A 19,606-nucleotide genomic window follows, 5' to 3' on the forward strand; every position below is an offset into this window, starting at 1 on the left:
CTCACACTTCTGCATTACTTTCTATTAAGTAACTGTGGATCATCAGTAGGCCAGTGTTGATCTGAGGTCTTTACACATTCTCTCATCTAATCTTCCCAGAAGCTGTGAAAAATGATTTTTTCTTTTTTTCTTGGGTCTGATGATGGAAATTGTTCTAGAAGACATCAGTGAGGCAGGGGGAAGTAAGAATGGGAAAGGAAGGCAGCCCATTGAAGATGTGCTCCTCAGCCGTTACCTGGGCGAGTGGGTGCAGTCTCTGGGGTGGGTGCTGCGGCCAGTGTGGAGTACACACCTAGAGTCCTCTTTCCTGAGGGCTGAGGGGAAGGGGCTTCCTCCACCTGGCATCCTGTCCTGTGTGTGGGCCGGGAAAGCCTCCAGGACAGAGGTGTGGGTGCTGGCAGGTGGCAGTCAGGCCACATCACAGGAACAGTGGTAGGAGCTGGGGGGAGACAGGTGGGATACCCAAAGGCCAGCTTCTGTGTTGCCATTCTCCTGTGACAGAGGAGTAAGCGGAGACTCAGAGTGTATGTGAATTGCCCCAGGTCACTCAAACAGTAAATGGTGGAGCAGGATTTTGAAGCTGGCATCTGTCTGACTCAGCAAACCATTTTGTGTCCTGGTAATTAATGGTGATTTCTGTTAGTTTGTTTTTTAGGGTTTCTAATTTAAATGAGAAGTAAAAGCCAGTCGACAACCCTCACGAAACAAGAAAGGGTGACTGAACTATCCCAAAAATACAATGGACTTAATGATGGTTAAATGGAACTAGTGAAGAAATTAGCGAAACGATTATGCCCCTGCCCAGTCTTCCTTCCCATGGGCGCACGTGCACTTTTACATGCTAACCCATTCATTGGCCTACGGTGGGAAATAGGGGATGGATGGGTCTGGCATGTGGAGTATTGGGGTGTAAGAGTAGCCCCTTAGAAAAATGGGGGACTAAACTGAAAGTTTCTATAGTTCTTAGCCCTGTAAGAGGAGAGAGGTAGAAGATGCTGAGTTTTTTTCTAGAAGACTGGACTGGACAGGTGGCTGGGAGGATGCAGGGTGTAGTGAGAGGGCTCTTGTATGTGCTCTGTTGGCTTTAGGCATCTCCGCCTCCCTGTTTTGTGGTTTAAACTAGACCTACTTTGGCTTTTAAGGCCACCCTTATTTCCTCAATGTGGAAAAACTCAGTGATGCAAGTTCTCTGTTCCAGGTTGGGGGTCACATTGTGGTTAAAGACAATGGGAGGGTTTTAAGAGTTTGACAGGACCTTTCAGATACCACCTAGAGCAGTCTTTCATGAGGTCCAGAGAGGTGATGGCCTGAGTTTTTCTTTCTTATCTGTCATTCACATGCCACACAATGGAGAGGCAAAGTAGCTTGGTGGCCAAGGCACAGATTCTGGACCCAGACTGCCAGAGTTCAAGTCCTGGCTCTGCCACTTCCTCTTAACAGTGTAATCTCAGATGGGTTATTTAAGTTCTCTGTGCCTAACCAACCTCAAGGGTCTATGAAGAGGACTGAGTTAATGCTTCTAAGTCTTTAGAACAGTGTCTGGCATATACTTGCTAATATATGCTAAGCATATATATACTAATATGCCACATACAACATACTATATTCTGAGCAAGTGTTTGCTAATCATCATAGGCTGACTGACTTGTGTAGCGGGAATAGAGTCCACTTAATCTTAAGTACTTGTTAGTTGCCAGATAGACAAAACCCAAGTGACACAGTTCCACCTCTCAAGAAGTTCCCCATCTGCAGGGGAAAACAGAGAGGGGACGTGGTGTTTCAAAAGTGGGAAGGCTGTGTGGAGAGAGAATTTCCCGCCAGTGTGTGTCCTGCTGGAGCCTGTCCCCAAGGCCTTGAGCTGCATCCAAATACAAGGTGGCATTATTTCATTTTACAATTGGAAAAACTGAAACCCACGTAAAGTCTGCAGGCTGTTGAGACTATGGAAGAGAGGGATGGTGGGAATTCGAGACTGGTCACGGTGGTGGGTGCACAGGGCAAGGGAGGAGGGGGACAGCTGCCTCTAAACCCACTTCTTGTGGGATGGTGGAAAGACCGTGGGAGGGGCTGTGGGTTGAGGTCGGCTCTGCCACACTTCTGCCTCTGTGGCCTCAGGCCTGTCAGTTGGCCTCTCGGTGGGAGTCGACGCTGTGATGCCTCCACTGCATTTATGTCTTTGGGTTATGGTGAGGAGCTCCCAATAAAACTCGGGTGAAAGTGCTCAGCAAGGCCACCCATTGTTCTATAACTGTGGCCTCATTGTAAGTCTCCATATGGGCCAGCTGTGCTCCCTTTACAACACTGGAAGGTCGGTTTGGTTGCAGAGACTCTAAATATGTGGAGATCTTTCCAAAATGTCTCAAGCTTCTGAATTCTTAAAAAAATTGGTCTCTGGTTTGGCACTAGGACATGGCTTCTCAGGTGCTTCCTGTTTCTGGTTGGATGGGAGAAGCTACCAGAATATCCTGTTGGAACCAGGAAATACAGAGGAAATGGGAAATAAAAATGAATTTGGGACATAAACTCATGGAGCATATCCTCCAGTTGGTTTAGTTTGTGTTTGTCTGATGTGAGAACATCATTACTAGCATATGTTCTTTGGTTTTATCAGAATGTATGAGAAAATGAGAGCTTTGGTGGGACGATATATGGGGGAAACTACTTGTAAATTAAAGGGCAAGCACTATAAAACATTAGTTACTATTAACCAAGCTATGATATTTTAGGACTCCGAAATGTTAAGTCAATGCATGTGATAAAATCAAGTACAGAGATTTCTTTTATCCTTTGCCCTTGAGACCACTGAGGCAAGAAGTCAGAACTTAGCAGGAGTGAGGCTGCAAACAGGTTGTCTTTTTATTGTGACAGAAAAAGTGACTGTGGAGTAATTTGGTAGCAGCTTGGCACATTGACAAAGCGTGTTCAAGGCTAAACTCTGATAAAGAAATGCAAGAGGTTATTATGATGCCATCGTATATTAGACCTAATTGTGGAATCTGGCTTTACTACTCACTTATTGCTATGATTAAACCTATATGCTTCTACTTTCTGACTTGGTGACCTTAGGCAAGCTCCATGAGCTTGGTGCCCTCATTTATAAAATGGGGAGATTAAGATCTACTTAAGAGGTATATGAGGTATGAAGTGCCTAACACAGTGCTCAGTCGAGAGTGAATGCTGCTCATTGTCTTCAATTAGAAAATGTGAATTTTCTAATTAATTTTCAAGCAGCATAATAATATTCTTCAATATTCTCAGAAGGTGTCTAACATATCCTGTTTCAGTGACTAGATAATGAAGGGTAGAAAACTGGATATTCCTAAAATGATTTTAAGAGCCCTTGGCAAGATTATAATTTCTCAAATACTGTTGAAGATCATATTGGGACACTTTGGTTGGTAAGCGTTCCTTCCCTCTTTTTGTAGATGACCTCAAAGTTTAACTCATGCCATGTTTAAATGTTCTTAAATTTGGAATTGTTCGAGTCTGAATTTTACCGTGCTTTAAAATTGTAACAGAAAAACTTCTTATCGATTCCAAAGATTTCTGTACCACTCTATTATCAGGGAATGACTGGCTTTTATTCCTAGTGTGTGTTTGCATTTCTCAGGACAGTGATCATTTCCAGGGAAGGAAATAGATTACCCATTCAAAGGTGAAGATTTTTTTCCCCTTTAACGTTAAAAGTGGTCTCTACAGGGGATAAAAATCAATGAAGATCCATTTACAAATGAAAAGGAATTGGGGTTTTGTTGTGTTGTGTTTTTGTTTTGTTTTTGTTTTGGAGAGACTCATAAAAGGCTAAGCTGATCCATTTAAAAATTCAAGAACAAACCTCATAAATTTTTATTAAAGACCTCTACATTTACATACGATTTTATGGTTTCCAGTGAGCTTTAATAAACATTATCATATTTAAATAAATACAGCAAATTAAAGAAAAGAGGATACAGTTCTACATTATGGCCAGTTAAACAGAGAGGGACTCTGAGGGGGAGAAAGGGAGGGTGGCTCCCGAGGACAGCCTGGGCTGTAAGGAGGAGGCCAGAGGTCTCCAGCAGGGGCTCTCTGGGGCTTTCCAGCTTTTCTTGGAGCCAAGAATTTTAATCTTGGACAAACCCATCTCCTATACTTCAAACGTGTTTTCATGTATTACATGGAATTATCGACTACCTAAACTGCATCTTTTGTTCCGCTCAGAAAAATTCACAGATTCAGATTCATTTATTATTTATTGAGCACCTACCTGGTGCCAGGGGTTGTGCTAGGTACTTAACATTTATGATCTTACTGAGTAATCACATCATTCTCGGATAAGTATTCTTACCCTTGTTATACAGATGAGAAAACTGAGGCCCAGGGAGCTTGATGAAAGTCACAGGCTTATTAGTCAGAGGAGGGGTTGACAGCTTTTAAGTGTGTAGTAGGTTTCTTTGTAGCTGCCTGTTCTGTTGGGATCCTGGTTTTCTTGGTGATTACTGGGTGCTGTGGCCTATCACAGAAAAAAAAATTCATGTATTTTTTTCAATGGCATAATTTTATGAATTTTTTGAACACTATACTATAGACTTGTTAAGCTATGTTTCAGTTTTGCAATTATAGATACACTCTGTAGACAAGTCCCAGCAGGCACAGAGGGCAGACGTGGGCCCTTAGACTGATAAAATGTAGCCAGGAGACCAGTTTGCTGTAGTCTGGAGTGGCTGCTTACTAGAAACATTTGGTTTCGGTATCTGCACAGGAGTTGACTGACTGTGCTTTGGTGCCAATTATTTCATGAGTCTTTTTTTTTTTTTTTTTGGTTATATAGATGAGAGGTTTCTGTGTTGCTCAGGCTCACCTCCAATGTCTAGCCTCGCCTCCTTATGCGCCAGGACAACAGGCCTGAGCCACCGCGGCTCCCTATTTCATGAGTCTTTTAGCTTAGGTCCCAAAATTGAATTCTGCTCAGTTCTGAGCTGGGTTTCTCACTGAAATGTGACTGTCCCATGTTCATGGTCACTTTTTTTTTTTTTTTTTTTCTGAGAGTAGAGCATGGCACAATGCATAGTAAGTTGAATGTCTATATATACATTATTATGTGCCTGTATTGTTACTTGCTGCTGAAGTAGGGAGTTGGCAAAACGGGTTGCTAAGTTCTGGGTAAAGGGAATGCTTTAAAGATTACAAAACTCCTTTTTTGGTAATATTAAAAAATTATTGGCCAGGCGTGGTGGCTCACGCCTGTAATCCTAGCACTTTGGGAGGCTGAGGCTGGCAAATCACCTGACATCAGGAGTTCGAGACCAGCCTGGCCAACATGGTGAAACCCTGCCTCCACTAAAAAATACAAAAATTAGCTGGGCGTGGTGGTGTGCACCTGTAATCCCAACTACTTGGGAGGGTGAGGCACGAGATTAACTTGAATCTGAGAGGCGGTGGTTGTGGTGAGCCAGGATTGCACCACTACACTCCAGCCTGGGTGACAGAATGAGACTCTGTCTCAAAAAAAAAAAAAAAAAAAAATTATTGTAAAAAATAAATAACATAAAAATTACCATTTTTAAGTGTACAGTTCTGTAGCATTACATACATTCACACTGCCATGCCACTATCACCACCATCCATCCCCAGAACTTTTACGTCACCCCAAACTAAAACTCTGTACCCATTAAACATGAACTCCCCATTCCCTGCTTTCCCTAGTCCCTGGCAACTGCCATTCTACTTTGTCTCTGAATTTGGCTACTCTAGACACCTCACGTAAGTCGAATCATACAATATGTGCCGTTTTGTGACTGACTTGTTTCACTTAGCATGATGTCCTCAAGGTGTATCCACATTGTAGCATCTGTCAGAATTTTCTTCCTTTTCAAAGGAAGGAATATTTAATAATATTCCATTGTATGTATGTACCCCACATTTATCTATTTATCTGTTTATAAAACATTTTGTTTGAATGCTAAGAAGGTTTTCACTGGAAATGTGCTTTGTGAAGCATAAGGGAGTGGCAGAAGCAGACTGGAAGTTGGGAGCCTGGCTCTTGGGTCCTGATGCTGAGGCTAATCAGCGGTATGGCTTTAAACAAACCACTTGCTCTTTCTGAGCAAAAATATTCCACTTGTAAATAAATGGATAGAGTTAGAGTTATTAGGCATTCCCTGAAGATCTTTTCCCCCTTTAAAATCTTTCTCTCATTTAATTCTGAGTTCCTGGCTTTATGCACTTTATGTTTAATGCACACCATAGCTTAGTCATCAATTATTTTCATAAAATGTTCTCCCTTCCTCTTTAACCTAGCTGTTTGGTTTATTTATGTTTTTTTCCCCCCCATTTACATGGTGGTCCCTTGTAAACTGAGGGTAGTTTTATTCTCTCTTCATTTTTCTGTATAATTGCCCTTTTAATTACTAGAGCTCTGTCTGCCCAAATGCATTGTTTCCTGTATTATATAATTATCAGTTATTTAGATTTGCCACTTTGTTAGAAACAAAATGCTTGTTCCTCAGTGCCACAATGAAATAGCACTCGAACATAAATTTAATTTTCTCAGTAAGGCAATTTTTACTTCTATAGAAGGATGCGATTCGTGGATGAATAATGGTGAGAGCACACCTGGACAGGGGAGGGGCAGGGATTCTTATTCCTGATGCAGGTAACCCCTACTGCTGTGTCGTTCCCCTATTTCCTGGGGTTGGACCACACAGTCTAAGCTAATTCCAATTGGCTCTTTTAAAGAGAGTAGGAGTATGATCCTGAGTGGCGGGGTGAGTAGTTCAGTGGGAAGGGTGGTTACAGAACAGGTGACTCAGGATGATTCGGGTCAGAGCAGGTGACCAGGGGTGACTCAAAACAGAGCAGGTAACCAGGGTGACTCAGGTCAAAGCAGGTGACCAGGGGAACAGATGTGAACTACTGATGAGAACTGGCGGGAAAGTTGTTTGCTGAAACTAGAGGTAAGGGAGCTGAAGAGAATCAGGAAGTTAAACTTTAAAATGGAGAATCAGAGAATAAGAGAGCTGAACATAGTGACATACTGATTCTTTGAAGAGAAACTTGGAGTTCATATATCTAACAACTGCTTGGTGAAAATCAGAATAAAGATTGGCAAGCTCTTTTCCCCCCAATATTTTATTTTATAGCTAAGCTAAAGAACTACAGAAAAATAATTATAAAATTGATGTGTTAAGCTTTGAAAGACGAAACTTTCTCAAATGGGTAATGCGCAGGGAGATTATTAGGAAAAATATATGTTATGCTGTATGTGAATCTTGATCTTTCTGTGGAATGGTTTTATCCTGGCCTTTTGGAAAGGGTGCGGGAAGTGATCCCACCCGATTGGTGGTCTACTTGAATTACATTCATTAATGTAGGCTCCATGCATTGAGTTGCGGATTGTGAACATTTGGAAACCAGTATTTTTTTCCTCTCTGAATTGCCTTCTGTTTAGACAGGGCTTAATAAAACCAGCAGCTAAACCAAGGAAAATACTCCCATTTTTAGAATGGAGGAGCCATACAACGTAATGAATTAAAGCCTGTAATGCAGGCCAAGTAATTCAAACCCACCCATGGCAGAAAGAGTTCTACAACCTGGTTCCAGCTTCTCTAAGTGACTTCTAAGTCCCCTTGTTCAACCCTATATTTTGGGTCTCGGATTTGGCTTCCCCCATTTTTTTTTTTGAGACCAGGTCTGGCTCTGTTGCCCAGGCTGGAGGGCAGCAGTGTGATCGTGGCTCACTGCAACCTCTGCCTCCCAGACTCAAGCCATCCTCCCACCTCAGCCTTCTGAGTAGCTGGCACTACAGGTGTGCACCACCACGTCCAGCTAATTTTTGTATTTCTGTAGAGATGGGGGTCTCACTTTGTTCCCCAGGCTGATTTTCAACTCCTGGACTCAAGTGATCTGCCTGCCTCGACCTCCCAAAGTGCTGGGATTACAGGTGTGAGCTGCCGTGCTGGCCAGCTTCCCCAAATTTAAGAGTTAGGTTTGTTACAGTGCCTGTGAGCTGCTGTCAGGCAAAGCCTGCTTTTCCCCTGCTTCTTTGAGGTGGATAAATGTTTTGTTCAGTAGTGGAGAGGGCACTAGCTGTTGTAGTTCTCTCTGCAGGGCCATGTCCCTGGGGGCATTTGGAGACTGAGTGGACATGCCCAGGAGCAGCCAGCTGCTGGGCCCCACAGCCTTTGTGTTTGTGCAGGAAAAGTTCTTCCTGGGAACACAGAAGACTGGAGGTCACCCCCACCCCCTCCCAGGTCCCTCCACCCTGCACTTCCTGCACTTGTCAATGGAGGGAGGGTGTGTGACCCGGGCTTGTTGGGGGTGTTGTTTGGGGGGCAGCCGCTTGCCTCTCTCTGCACCTACCTCCCTTCCCATAGCTTTGTGATATAGGCTGTCCTGCCATCTCAAGTCTAGACAAGCAAAATCAAGTTGTATTTTTAAGTTTTTTAGATATGAGTATGGCAGAATAACCCTACGTACATACTTTTTGGGGGAAGAAAGGTCCGTACATGAACATTTAGAACATAGATTAGGGAGAAACCTAAACCTGCCCTCATGACATATATATGAAGGAATCAGGTTAAAATAATAGTGGTGCCCTTAACTCACAGAAGTAGCATTCAAAGGAGTAAAAACAATGGAAAGCATGCCTGTGGCCAGGCTGTGGAAGGCGTGGAATGTGAAACTGTCCAATCCAATAACACGCACTAACTTTCCTAGACTAGACTTGCCAGGCCCTACAACTACCCCCAAAGTGTGTGTGGCAGGGATTGGGTAGGTGGTAGAAGGATTAGAACTGAATCCTACTCTACCTTGAAGGGATTAATGACAGAGTCACAGAAGTTTCTGGGACGCTGAGACACGGCCTACCCTCTGATCTGGACTTGGTTATAGGAGCCAGTCAGGGGGCCCCATTGTTTGATTCCTTACCCTAGAGCATCCTGAGAAGGCAGGTTAGACTTGGGGTTTCAGAAATGTGAATGTCAGTGATGGTACCCACTTCCATGTGTGTCCCAGGCCCTCAGACCTCTGGTGGGGCAGTCCCAGCTTGGGGAGGCGGAGGCTGGCCTGAAAACAGTGCTTCATGCTGCCTGAAACAGGGGTGCCTTTAAGGGCTTCCCCTTGCTGGCCTTTAGCCTGGGCCAGGAGTGGGGTACTCTTAGCTTCCAGTGAGGCTGTTGCCACCTCAGAAACCCCAGGTCGTGCTCTGAACATAGACCACATCAAGTACAGTTTGGGGAGGAGGTTGAGAAAGGCACCGAAGTTCTCAAATCTCCCGTGTTTTGGAGGCTTTGTCATAAAGAGACCTTGAGACTGCTTTAAAAGATGAAAGAGTCCCACACAATTCCTATTCATGTCAGAAATTTATGAGTCTGAACTGGTGGTGTATCTTGCACTATAGTTTCATTCAGCTCATGGGGTCTGAATTTCCTTTGTATGTTTCATTTTTTCAAGAGTTACAATTGGGTGTTTAGTCTCTAGAGTCAGTGGGATGGATATGCTTTTAGCCAGACTTTTCATGTTTATTATGTAACTGTTTGTTTAGGTTGAGACATTTTGATCCTTTTTGCCATTGTGCTATTTGATGCAGGATTTATTATTAATTTGTATTATTTCTTGCTATTATGCAATTTGATGCAGGATTTGTTCATTGCTTTGCACTAGTCTCACTCCCAGCCCTGGTGCAAGATTCTGCAGGGAACAAACAAGGTCCTTTTGTTACTGGGCTGCTTTCTGGCAGGTCTAGCAGTTGTCCTTATAATAACAGGACAAGGCAGGAGAACTGATTTTGCCCTGCGTGGAAGAGGAGTAACTCAATTGACATTCTTTGTCATTTAGCAGTCGGTTAATGGCCACTTACTGGAAAATGTTACTAGGCTCTGTGGTGAGTGTTGTTAGAAACTGAATTACTCTGTATATTTCCCCAGGGCCCTTTTTCCCCTTGCCTGGAGTAGACGCTCAGAACTGCAGGAAGTGGCACTGTGTTGCAATCATAGTTTCATTGTTCCTTTGTATTTTGCGTTTCAAAAATAATGATATTGCTTTTAATGGTACCAGAGACTTGCCAGGAGCCCAGGGGGTGGTACAGGGTCACTGGGTTATTTGTTGGGTAGCCCTGGCCTGAGGGTGCCCAGGGATGGCCTGTGGAAGGTCTCCAGCAATGTCAGCCTCACATGTGATTAATTTGAGTCACTCTGAACATCTCTCCACCTCCTTGACTTTACCCATGAAATGATTTCCAACATCCAGTCACTTTCCTGGGTATTTTTAGTCACTCACTTTGCAGAACCTTTGATGGGCTCCAGAGGTGAAGGAATGGGTTTCTAAGTCCACGCTGAGGTAGAATCCTGGCATTGCCATTTACTAGAGCTGCGTGACCTTAGACAATTCACTTAGCCTCTCTGAGCCTCAATATTCTTACCTGTTAACCAATGGGGATATGGGTTCCTAGGGATGAGGGACCAGTGAAATGATATGCCTGGAGACAGCTAACACAATGCCTGGAACATGCTAAGCACTTGTCAAAAGTTTCCTCCCCCTCTTCCTTGCCAACTTAAAATTAAAACTGCAGTGGCGGCATACCCCCATTTGTTGGGTAGCAGTGTTGTGAGCTGAGGGGATGGAGGAGGAGAAGAGCTTATCTATTAGTTTTCTTTCCACCTGGAGAGATCTTCCCCCTTTCCTTCCACACAGCAATAGTGCAGCTGAATGCCAGAGGAGTCCCTTCTTGCAGTCCTCTGCCGACAGCTTGTTTCTTTTTGGATGGTAGGAGGCATCCAAAGCCTCTTTTAGGGAGGGCTGGTCTTCATCCAGGAGACTCCACACTGGGATGGCCACATCATTCCATTTCTGGGTCATGTTTTCAGCTCCTTGGGCCTGCGAGGGATCTCTGTCCCTTCTGAAGTAAATGAAATAATTGTTACCAGCCTCCCACTTAATGACTGTGGCTACTGCTCCTCTTTCTTGCACATGAGGGGAGGAAGTCTGCTGGGGTGCTGGGCAGCCTCCCTACACGATGGCACCACAGCCTGGATTTTTGAGGTCTGGTGGATTCCTGAGACTTTCCTTCCTCACCCCAGTCTGGACGGCATCCCTGGGCCCAGCCTGTTGCGGTACTCGCGGGAAGTGGCTGGTTGGCTCTGCTGGCTCCACGCACAGCTGGCACACACTGACATGGCTGTGGTTTGCTTCTCTCTCCTTCCTTCCCCCTAGAGTATAAGAAGAAGTACGGAGAGGAACACGGCTCCTGCCAGGCTGGGATAGCGGGCTTCTTCACCGAGGTGGGTGTCTGCTGTCTGGGCATTTCTGTTCTCTTGTGGGTGTTCATTTCCCTGCTTATGTGATTTTGGCAGCTCTTAGAGGTGGGACTTCTGGAGTCCCAGATACGTGAGCCTCGAGGGCGCAGATTCTGGTCCTCACACCGGAGGAGGCTATTTCAACCTGCCAGGAGGGCACCAGCTGGCCAGAGACCACTGGGCAGAGGAGGTGGGCTGGCTCATCTGGAGGCTCCCCCCATTCGATGATTTCTGTAGGAGTCCGCTTGACTCTGAGACCTGGGGAAGGAGTCGATTCAGGGATGTGTGAGTGAGATGACATTCAGTCAGGTTGTGCCCCATCGTTGGCGGCTGTGCAGATACATGAAGCGTGTAAGCATCCCCTCCTAGTGGCCCTCTCTCCTTAGTGAAGAGACTTGTTTGTTTTTTTGAGACAGAGTCTTGCTCTGTCGCTCAGGCTGGAGTGCACTGGCATGATCTCGGCTCACTGCAACCTCCGCCTCCTGGGTTCAAGCAATTCTCCTGCCTTAGCCTTCCGGTTACAGGTGCCCACCACCACACCCGGCTAATTTTTGTATTTTTAGTAGAGATGGGGTTTCGCCATGTTGGCCAGGCTGGTCTCGAACTCCTGACCTCAGGAGATCTGCCCGTCTTGGCCTCCCAAAGTGCTGGGATTACAGGCTGAGCCACCACACCTGGCCTGAGAGACTTGGTTTTACACACAACTCTAACCATTCCCTTTCCCAGATTCTGAAGGACAGGACACCTGCATGCTTATGTGCCCTTGCGGTAGTATCATGACTTTTGGCTGGTAGTACATTTTTAGGGACTGTTTTCTTGTGTCATTCTTATTTACTGTAAGTTTGCCCTTCATATCAATTCCTCCTCTCTCAAACACTTTCATGACTGCCTGCTGGCACTGTCCATCCATGTGATTGCTCAGGCCAAAACAAGAGTCCTTTTTACTTCTAATTCATCTGCAATCCTGTTGTTTTAGCCTCCAAAACACATCCCAAATATGACAGCTTTTATTACCAATACAGTCGCCTCCATTATCACCATCATGCTTCTAGAAAGGCCACCACCAGCACCTGGAGGTACACTGGCCCTGATTGGTCTTCTTATGTCTATTATGCTTTTTTAAAAATTGTGGTAAAATACACATATTATAAAAGTCACCACTTTAAAGTGTAGTTCAGTGGCATTAGTGCATTCAGTGTTGTGCACCTGTCACCATGGGCTAGGTTAGAACACCTTTATCACCCAGTCTGCATCCATTCTGACCTGTGCAGTGTGCTTTCTGCATACCAGCCCCAAGGGCCTTCAAATGAAACCTATCCTTCTGACTCCGAGGCTTCCCAGTCACTGGAGGATTAGAATCTAAAGCTCCTCATCCTGGCCCCTGGACTTGGCTCCCTGAGGCCACCTCTCTCTTTCCCTCACTCCAGGACAACAGAGAGCTGGGGGAGGGCATGGGACATGGGGGATGGAGGGAGGATGAAGGGTGCTCTCTGGCTTCCAAAATGAGGGCGCCTCCTGAGTCACGAGCAAGACTGTCCACCTGCATTTCAGAAACTGCTGTTTAAATCCAAAGAGAAGATAGACAGTTGGCAAATTCATAGTGTCTGATCCAGAAAGCAAGCAAGAAAAGGCAGAAAGTCAGAAGTTTTATTATTTTCACTCTCAAACCAATAAATAGGAGATGCTACCCTCCAATCCCCATTCCACACCCTCAGTGATTCTTACTTCACTGGAGAATCATTTTTATGACAGTCGACAGAGTTCTATGCCTTGGGAATGGCGCCATTCCTAGCCATTGAGGCCAAATTTAAAGATTCTTCTCTCACCTCACTCTCCTACTTCTAAGCTACCTTGCAAGTCCCACTACCTCCTATGCCTTCAAAACCTCTAACAATGACATCCATTGCTCTCCACATCCTCTGCCACCCCACAAATCTAAGCCACAGTTGTCTTGCTCCCAGCGCACTGCGGAACCCTTCTACCGTCCTGCCTACACCCTTGCCTCTGGACAGACTGATCCCCATATGGCAGCCAGAACCACCTTTTACAAACAAGAAAAACATCATGGTGCACCCTTGCTCAGAACTTTCTGGTGTCTTCTCATCCTGCTTAGAATGAAATGCACATGCCTTCCCTTGGCCTCCCAGCCTTCCTGCCTTTCCAGGCTCATCTCCTGCCTCACCCACTACATGGTATTTTCAGCTGCTGCCAGGACACGCCGGACTCCCACTGGTGGCATTGCACTGGAGATCCGTTCACGTGGCTCTGTACACAAGTGTTTCTTTAGAAGAGACACTAATGGAGGAACTGCTGGGTCAAAAGGCACTCAGATTTGAATTTGATACATGTTGGCACATTGCACTTCAGACATGTTTACCAGTTGACACTCCCCTGCATTGCGTCTGTCTCTATCTTCTCTCCCTCAGACTTTTAATTTTTGTTATGAAAAAGCATCTTGTTTTAATGTCACTTTCCCTGATTATTAATGTCGTTTAATATCCTTTTAAAATATTGACCATTTGTACTTGTTTTCCTGGAAGTTGCCTGTTTACGTTCTTAGTACGTTATTCTGTTTTGTTGTTGTTGTTTTCCTGGTTTTTAGGAACTTGTTGCGTATTTTCAACACTAATCTCTTACCTGATATATGTGTTTTTTACCTGATATACAATTTTTTTCATCAGCCTTTTTCTTATCTTTTAAGTTTGCCTATAGTGTCTTTATCATCCTGGCAATAAACATGCACATTTGGCCAAATCTATCAGTCTTTTTTTCCCCCCAGATTCTAAACTTCTCTCTTAGAAAGGTTATTCCTTATGTGCACCACAAGTTGGCATGAGCAGCTGGGCAGGAGAGTGCCCGGGATCTGCAACAGAAGTCTGGGCTGAACAAACTCCCATATTTTATACTTATATTTTCAATATACTTATATTTTTAATAGCACTTTCATAGGCTGTTTTTAAAAAAGATTTCTATCTTTAATCTTTCTGGAATTTGTGTTATATACATTGTGTGATAGAAACTACATTATTTTTCTAAATATATAGTTGGTTATTCTGATACTGGTTTGTTAAACAACTTTTCCTCTCCCCGTTGAAATGCCATCCTGCCATGTGGCAACTTCACTCTTCTTCCATCTCAGTAAACATTTAGATCGTGTAACAAGTATGGCTGTTGTTCCTCCAACAGGCCTGTCTAGTATCGTGTGACTTGAGCCAATAGGCAGTAGGGAACCACTGTAAGTTCACAAGCAGGTGACACACTGGCAGATGGCAGTGTTGAAAGAAAGGCTATTTGGGCTGGGTTTGCCCAGAACCTTGGGAGTGGAAGGGCCTGAAGGGGGGCCTGGTAGGAGGCCATGATGTGGTCCAACCATGAAGCAATAGGACAGGCTAGGGGGAAGCTTAAGGAATAAAAATGATTGGGGGAGGCAGAGAATATGAAGGAGGTGTCAAGGGGCTGGGTGGCCAGGGAGCTGTGGGGTAGAGGAAGGAGGGTTTGAGCCAGGCTTCTGAAGAATCGTGGTGCCGCTGGTGGAAAGGGGTTGCCCAAGAAAGAACCCACTGGGAGATGTAAACTGCCGAGTCTGCTTTCAGATACATGGAGTGTGCGATGCTTTTAGAGGACATTTGGATTTAGGGACTGGAGTCCTGCCTGGGGTAGAAACTTAGATTTGGCTGTTGCTCATGACTCTCTTGGGGGATGAGTGTGCTTAGTGTGGGGCATGGGGGAGACCCCTCCCTTTAGATGGGAGGAGAAGCTAGATTGATGGGAGACATCAGAACTCAACAGAGATGTTGACAGAGAGCCGAGAGAGAAAGTGTTCCCAGGAAGGAAGTGTCATTGTGTTAGCCGCAGCTGCTGGCACGTCAGGCATTGGGCTGGGTGGAGGCAGGGAGTGGTAGGAGGAGCCGGCGGGGCAGGGGTGTGGAGGGGAAGTCCAGGTGGCTGTGCAAGCTCAGGGTGACCAGAAGAACAGAAGACCTGCTGAAATCCAGGCTCTGGGATTTAGAGCCTGAGGGAACCATGGGGTGTCAGCCTATGCTGGCTGTGCTCTCATGGTACAGCAAAGTGGGGACATGGTGGGTGTACAGAGTGGCCGGGGAGGGTGGGTGGTGTGAGTGGGAAGGCAGCCCCTCTGGGCGCCACTGTGCCCTCTGACCCCGGCCTGCTGTCTCCTGGCCACTTTGGACTTTGGCCTCCGCTTCGGTTCCCAGGCTTTTGGCCTCCTTAAACAGGAGGTCTTTGAACTCACTGCCTGCCTTGTTTCTGGAAGTTCAGCTGTTTGTGGCTGAGCAGGAAATGTGGTTGAAGGGGCCAGGCCAGCATGGCTCCCCTCCTCTGCCCTCTTGCTGACCTCGTCACTTGGGCTTGTCTTTTCTGTGCGCTGATGTCCCCTCACAGGGCAGACAGCTGCTTCCCAAACTGGACATGGATCTGTGTCCTTCTGGACACAATAGCTATGTTGCCCCAAAATATTTTGGCCTAAGGTGCCTGCTTGACCTACAGGTCAGTGACCCTGAGCTTAACAAAGCCCTCTGAGCTGCAGATACCACCTGAGTTTTAGCCTGTCATTGAGGATTAGAGAGAATTTCCTGGGAAGTTTATTTATTTTTGTAGATGAGGCTAACAGAGGTAGTAGATGCTGCTTAGCAGCAAGAGAGAATTTGGACCAACGGGGCTGGCGTTCGTGCCTGGTGCAGAAGCCTGGAGACACTTGAGTGGCAGTTTGTTCAGCACGGACTTCTGTTGTAGATCCTGGGCACTCTCCTGCCCAGCTGCTCATGCCAACTTGCAGTACACAGAAGAAATATATGGCTTCTTCCAGGCACACCTAGATGCCCTGGTCCCTCTAGGGGTTCTGCTAATAAATGCGTCTTGGGAAAAAGCTGCATTGCTTATAGATGGGATTCCACAAATGTGATTTAGGTAGTGGTGGCCTTTGCTTGGGGAAGCTTTCATTTGTGTGTGTGACATTGACATTGGCTGTTCCTGGGTGGTGGGGACCTAAGTATTGGTCATTTTTTCCTAGCACTTGTGAACAGCACCAGAAAGGTCACAAGCATCATCCATAGTGAACAGAAAAAAACAACTATGAGGGATTTCCAGGAAGGCACTGTCCCTCCCTTCAGCCTCAGCTCTGAGGATCGCAGGCTTGGCCCTGTTTTATTTAGTATGGACTGAAGGGAGAGGGGTGTGAGCAGTGGGGGTGGGATGGAGGGGAGCGGTAAAAACAAGAGCTGTTGGTTTTAAAGGTTTTTGAAGAGAGGAATGACTTTATCTTACCCTGTTTGTAATGTTTGGGAGGGCATTCAGTGGTATGGTAGGCATACATTTTTTAACTTTTATCCTGGGTTAGTCTAAGTCATCAGAAAGCAACATATCCCTTACCCGCCCCCAATGTCCCAAAGAGCCTTTGCAGGCCTGGGCTGTTTGGCCTGTGCAAAGCCGCAGGTGGAGAAAGTTCTGCACTGTGGATACATCTGGGGCTCAGGAGGTTGCTCATTAGGTTATTCGGTGCCCTTTGTATTATATTTGGACGCTTATTACAAATTCCTTTCCAAGCTCAAGGCCAGGAAAAAGAGTCTCTCTCCTCTGATGAACTTATCGCTTGTGTTTCTTATACTCTTTCTAGAACTAGCCCGGTCTCTTATGCAGGACAGATGAGTGTAAAAAGAATGAATGGATGGATGCTCTGCTATGTTTCCCAGTGGAGAGTCCTGACTGCAGAAAGCCATCTATTTTTATAAAACAGTGAGATACCCCTGGGAACATCTGGCTTATCATCAACAGCTTCCTTCAAGGGGGGTAGGATCTCAAAACCTTAAAATGAAGTGCTCCTCAACAGTCATTTCTTGTCTATACCCTCCTGAATTATCAAAAAGCAAACCATTCTGGCGAGAATCTAGCGGCTTTTCTTCCATCTGTGTTCCTGCCCTACCCTTTGTTAAGGCTCTTCCCCAAATTAACCATAAAACATATTGTTTAAAGCATTGTCCTCTTGCCTGCAGGCTCTATCCTCCTCTCTATTTTTTTCTTTAGATACTTCTGGCTTTTGCAGACACTTGCTCCCTGAGAATTCAGTGGTGACTTTATGAATTGTTGTCAGAAATTCTAAATCTCCGTGGCAGGATCTAGCCTCCAAGGACTTGTCAGAGGCCAGCAGCTTCTGCCAGTGCATGGGGTCGTCTCTGCAGAGGAAGATCAACCTGAAAAGATCTGTTTCTGAAATATATGTGGGTGACCGACGGGCAGGGTGCGGGGGAACTCTGAAGGCTCGGGGGAAGGTCAGGTGGGTTTCAGCAGTGAGAGACTTGACCTGCACAGCATCTGTTCTCCCCATGAGCCTTCATGACCTACTAGTATCTTTGGAGTTTTGTCTGTAGCTGAAGGGTTTCCTCTAGAAATTTTGTTGATTTTAACCTGTTTTCATCGATTTTTTTTTCTGAAATACTTTGCATATTACCATGCTGTCTTGCCCCAAGAATGATTTACAAAGGGACTTTATTTATCTTTATATCTAGTGTGAACTCTGAGACATAATAGTAGGTGCTCAATAAATATTATTGAGTGAAAAATTACTGATTTCATTGGAAAAATAATTCTGATTATTTCTTAGAGCAGTGTCAAAACTTTAGAAAATGTAGGTAATCCAAAAGTAGGGATTCCTTGTTGGAGGAAGGAAGGACTGAAAGCCAGGGACCTCTGATGGATACAAGCACAGCCTGCCTTCTAGCTCCAGCACAGCCTCTGCACAATGGGAGCTTCGTCTTAATGCTTGTCAAATGTCATCTCATGAGCACGTTTTGTGTTTTTATGTGATGACTTCCTTGTTAGTGTTTAATCACTGTTCTGGAATTTAAAAAAAAATGAAGATTATTAAAAATATTAATACATACAACAAAATACACTATTTTAAATGCAGAGTTCGATGAGTTTTGACAAATGTGTATACCATGTTGTCTCTGCCTAAATGAAGATGAGAACATTTCCATCACTTCGGAAAGTTCCTCATGCCCCTTTGCAGACAGTGCTCCTCCTCTTTACTCTGGGCACCCACCGATCTGACTTCCATCACTGTGGATTGGTTTTGCTGATTCTAGAACTTCCTATGAATTGAGTCATTTTTTTCTCATCAACATTTGGTCTAGGATTCACCCATATTTCAATTGAGTTTTGAATACTGCGAAAGGGTTACACAGGCAGAGGAAGTATGAGGGCATTGCACAGATGTAGATAGAAAGAGCAGAGGGAGCTCCGAAGACCAGAATTAGTTTAGAGTGTCCTAGGCATGCAGTCTGAAGAGGCAGTGGCAGGAGAGGACCCTAACGTGGTTGAAAGAGTGGACAGTGTTGAATTTTGTCTGAGTCCTGCACTCTTGGAAAACAGTCTGGTCTAGAATTTGGAAAAATACAAAGGAAATAAACTTTGGGAATGAGAGTGCAGGGGATGCGTTGATTGGTTCCCATTATCTTATCACCCAGGGGAAAACCCCAGCAGATACCTGTGCTGACTTCCTTGGGTAACCAAATCATTTCTGGGAACTTAGGGTTATCATCAGCATTGGTGATGGTTCTGCGGCACGAACATGCTCTCAGGCCTGTTGACCATTTCCGCTGATCTAAATGCTGAAGACAGCTGTATGTTGAACCTCTTATGTTCTTGAGCCTGGGTTGTTTTTTTTTTTTTTTTTTTTTTTTTGACAGAGTCTTGCTCTGTCGCCCAGGGTGGAGTGCAGTGGCATAGTCTTGGCTCACTGAGACCTCCACGTCCCGGGTTCAAGCAATTTTCCTGCCTCAGCCTCCTGAGTAGCTGGGATTACAGGCATGTGCCACTATGCCCGGCTACTTTTTGTATTTTTAGTAGAGATGGGGTTTCACCATGTTGGCCAGACTGGTTTCAAACTCCTGACCTCAAGTGATCTGCCCGCCTTGGCCTCCCAAAGTGCTGGGATTATAGGCGTGAGCCACTGCACCCGGCCTTGAGTCCATTTTTAACAGTGATACTGTCTTTTGCTGCCTGCGGTCTTCTCTTCCAGTTTGTGTCCTTCCTTAGTTGACCTCTCTGGTCTCTTGGTTTTGTTCTTCCAAGTTTACAGTAGACCATAATGATCAGAAAACCATGTTCTAGAATGTCCCTGAGAGGGTCTTGAGTGTGGTTTGGAGGGGATTCCCTGGAGTACTAGTGCACAGTTTCCTCTTGCCACGCATCAGGGCGGGGGAGTTGTTGGATGGTGAGCCTGAAGTCCAGGCAGGGTGCGGTATTGCTTGCTGCTTTTCATGAGTGGTGCTCCCTGGAATCTGTGGTTGAGGTCAATGTCAGCTGTTTGTCATTTC

The 19,606-nt window shown here is 45.3% G+C and overlaps 1 protein-coding gene across 3 annotated transcripts in view; it reads left to right on the forward strand.

The window, feature by feature from the left end:
• ITGA9 (integrin subunit alpha 9) overlaps window positions 1-19,606 on the forward strand; it is a 385,385-nt gene that overhangs the window by 37,414 nt on the left and 328,365 nt on the right. For 2 of the 3 annotated variants that reach the window (XM_005546647.5, XM_045386478.3), the window contains exon 5: window positions 11,191-11,258. The exons of the other annotated variant lie outside the window; for it this stretch is intronic. In XM_005546647.5, coding sequence (XP_005546704.2) covers window positions 11,191-11,258 — 68 coding nt within the window. The remainder of the gene's footprint in view (window positions 1-11,190; window positions 11,259-19,606) is intronic. 3 annotated transcript variants of the gene reach the window in all.

The sequence above is a fragment of the Macaca fascicularis genome, chromosome 2 (genome assembly GCF_037993035.2).
Source record: "Macaca fascicularis isolate 582-1 chromosome 2, T2T-MFA8v1.1".
Classification (NCBI taxonomy): Eukaryota; Metazoa; Chordata; class Mammalia; order Primates; family Cercopithecidae; genus Macaca; species Macaca fascicularis.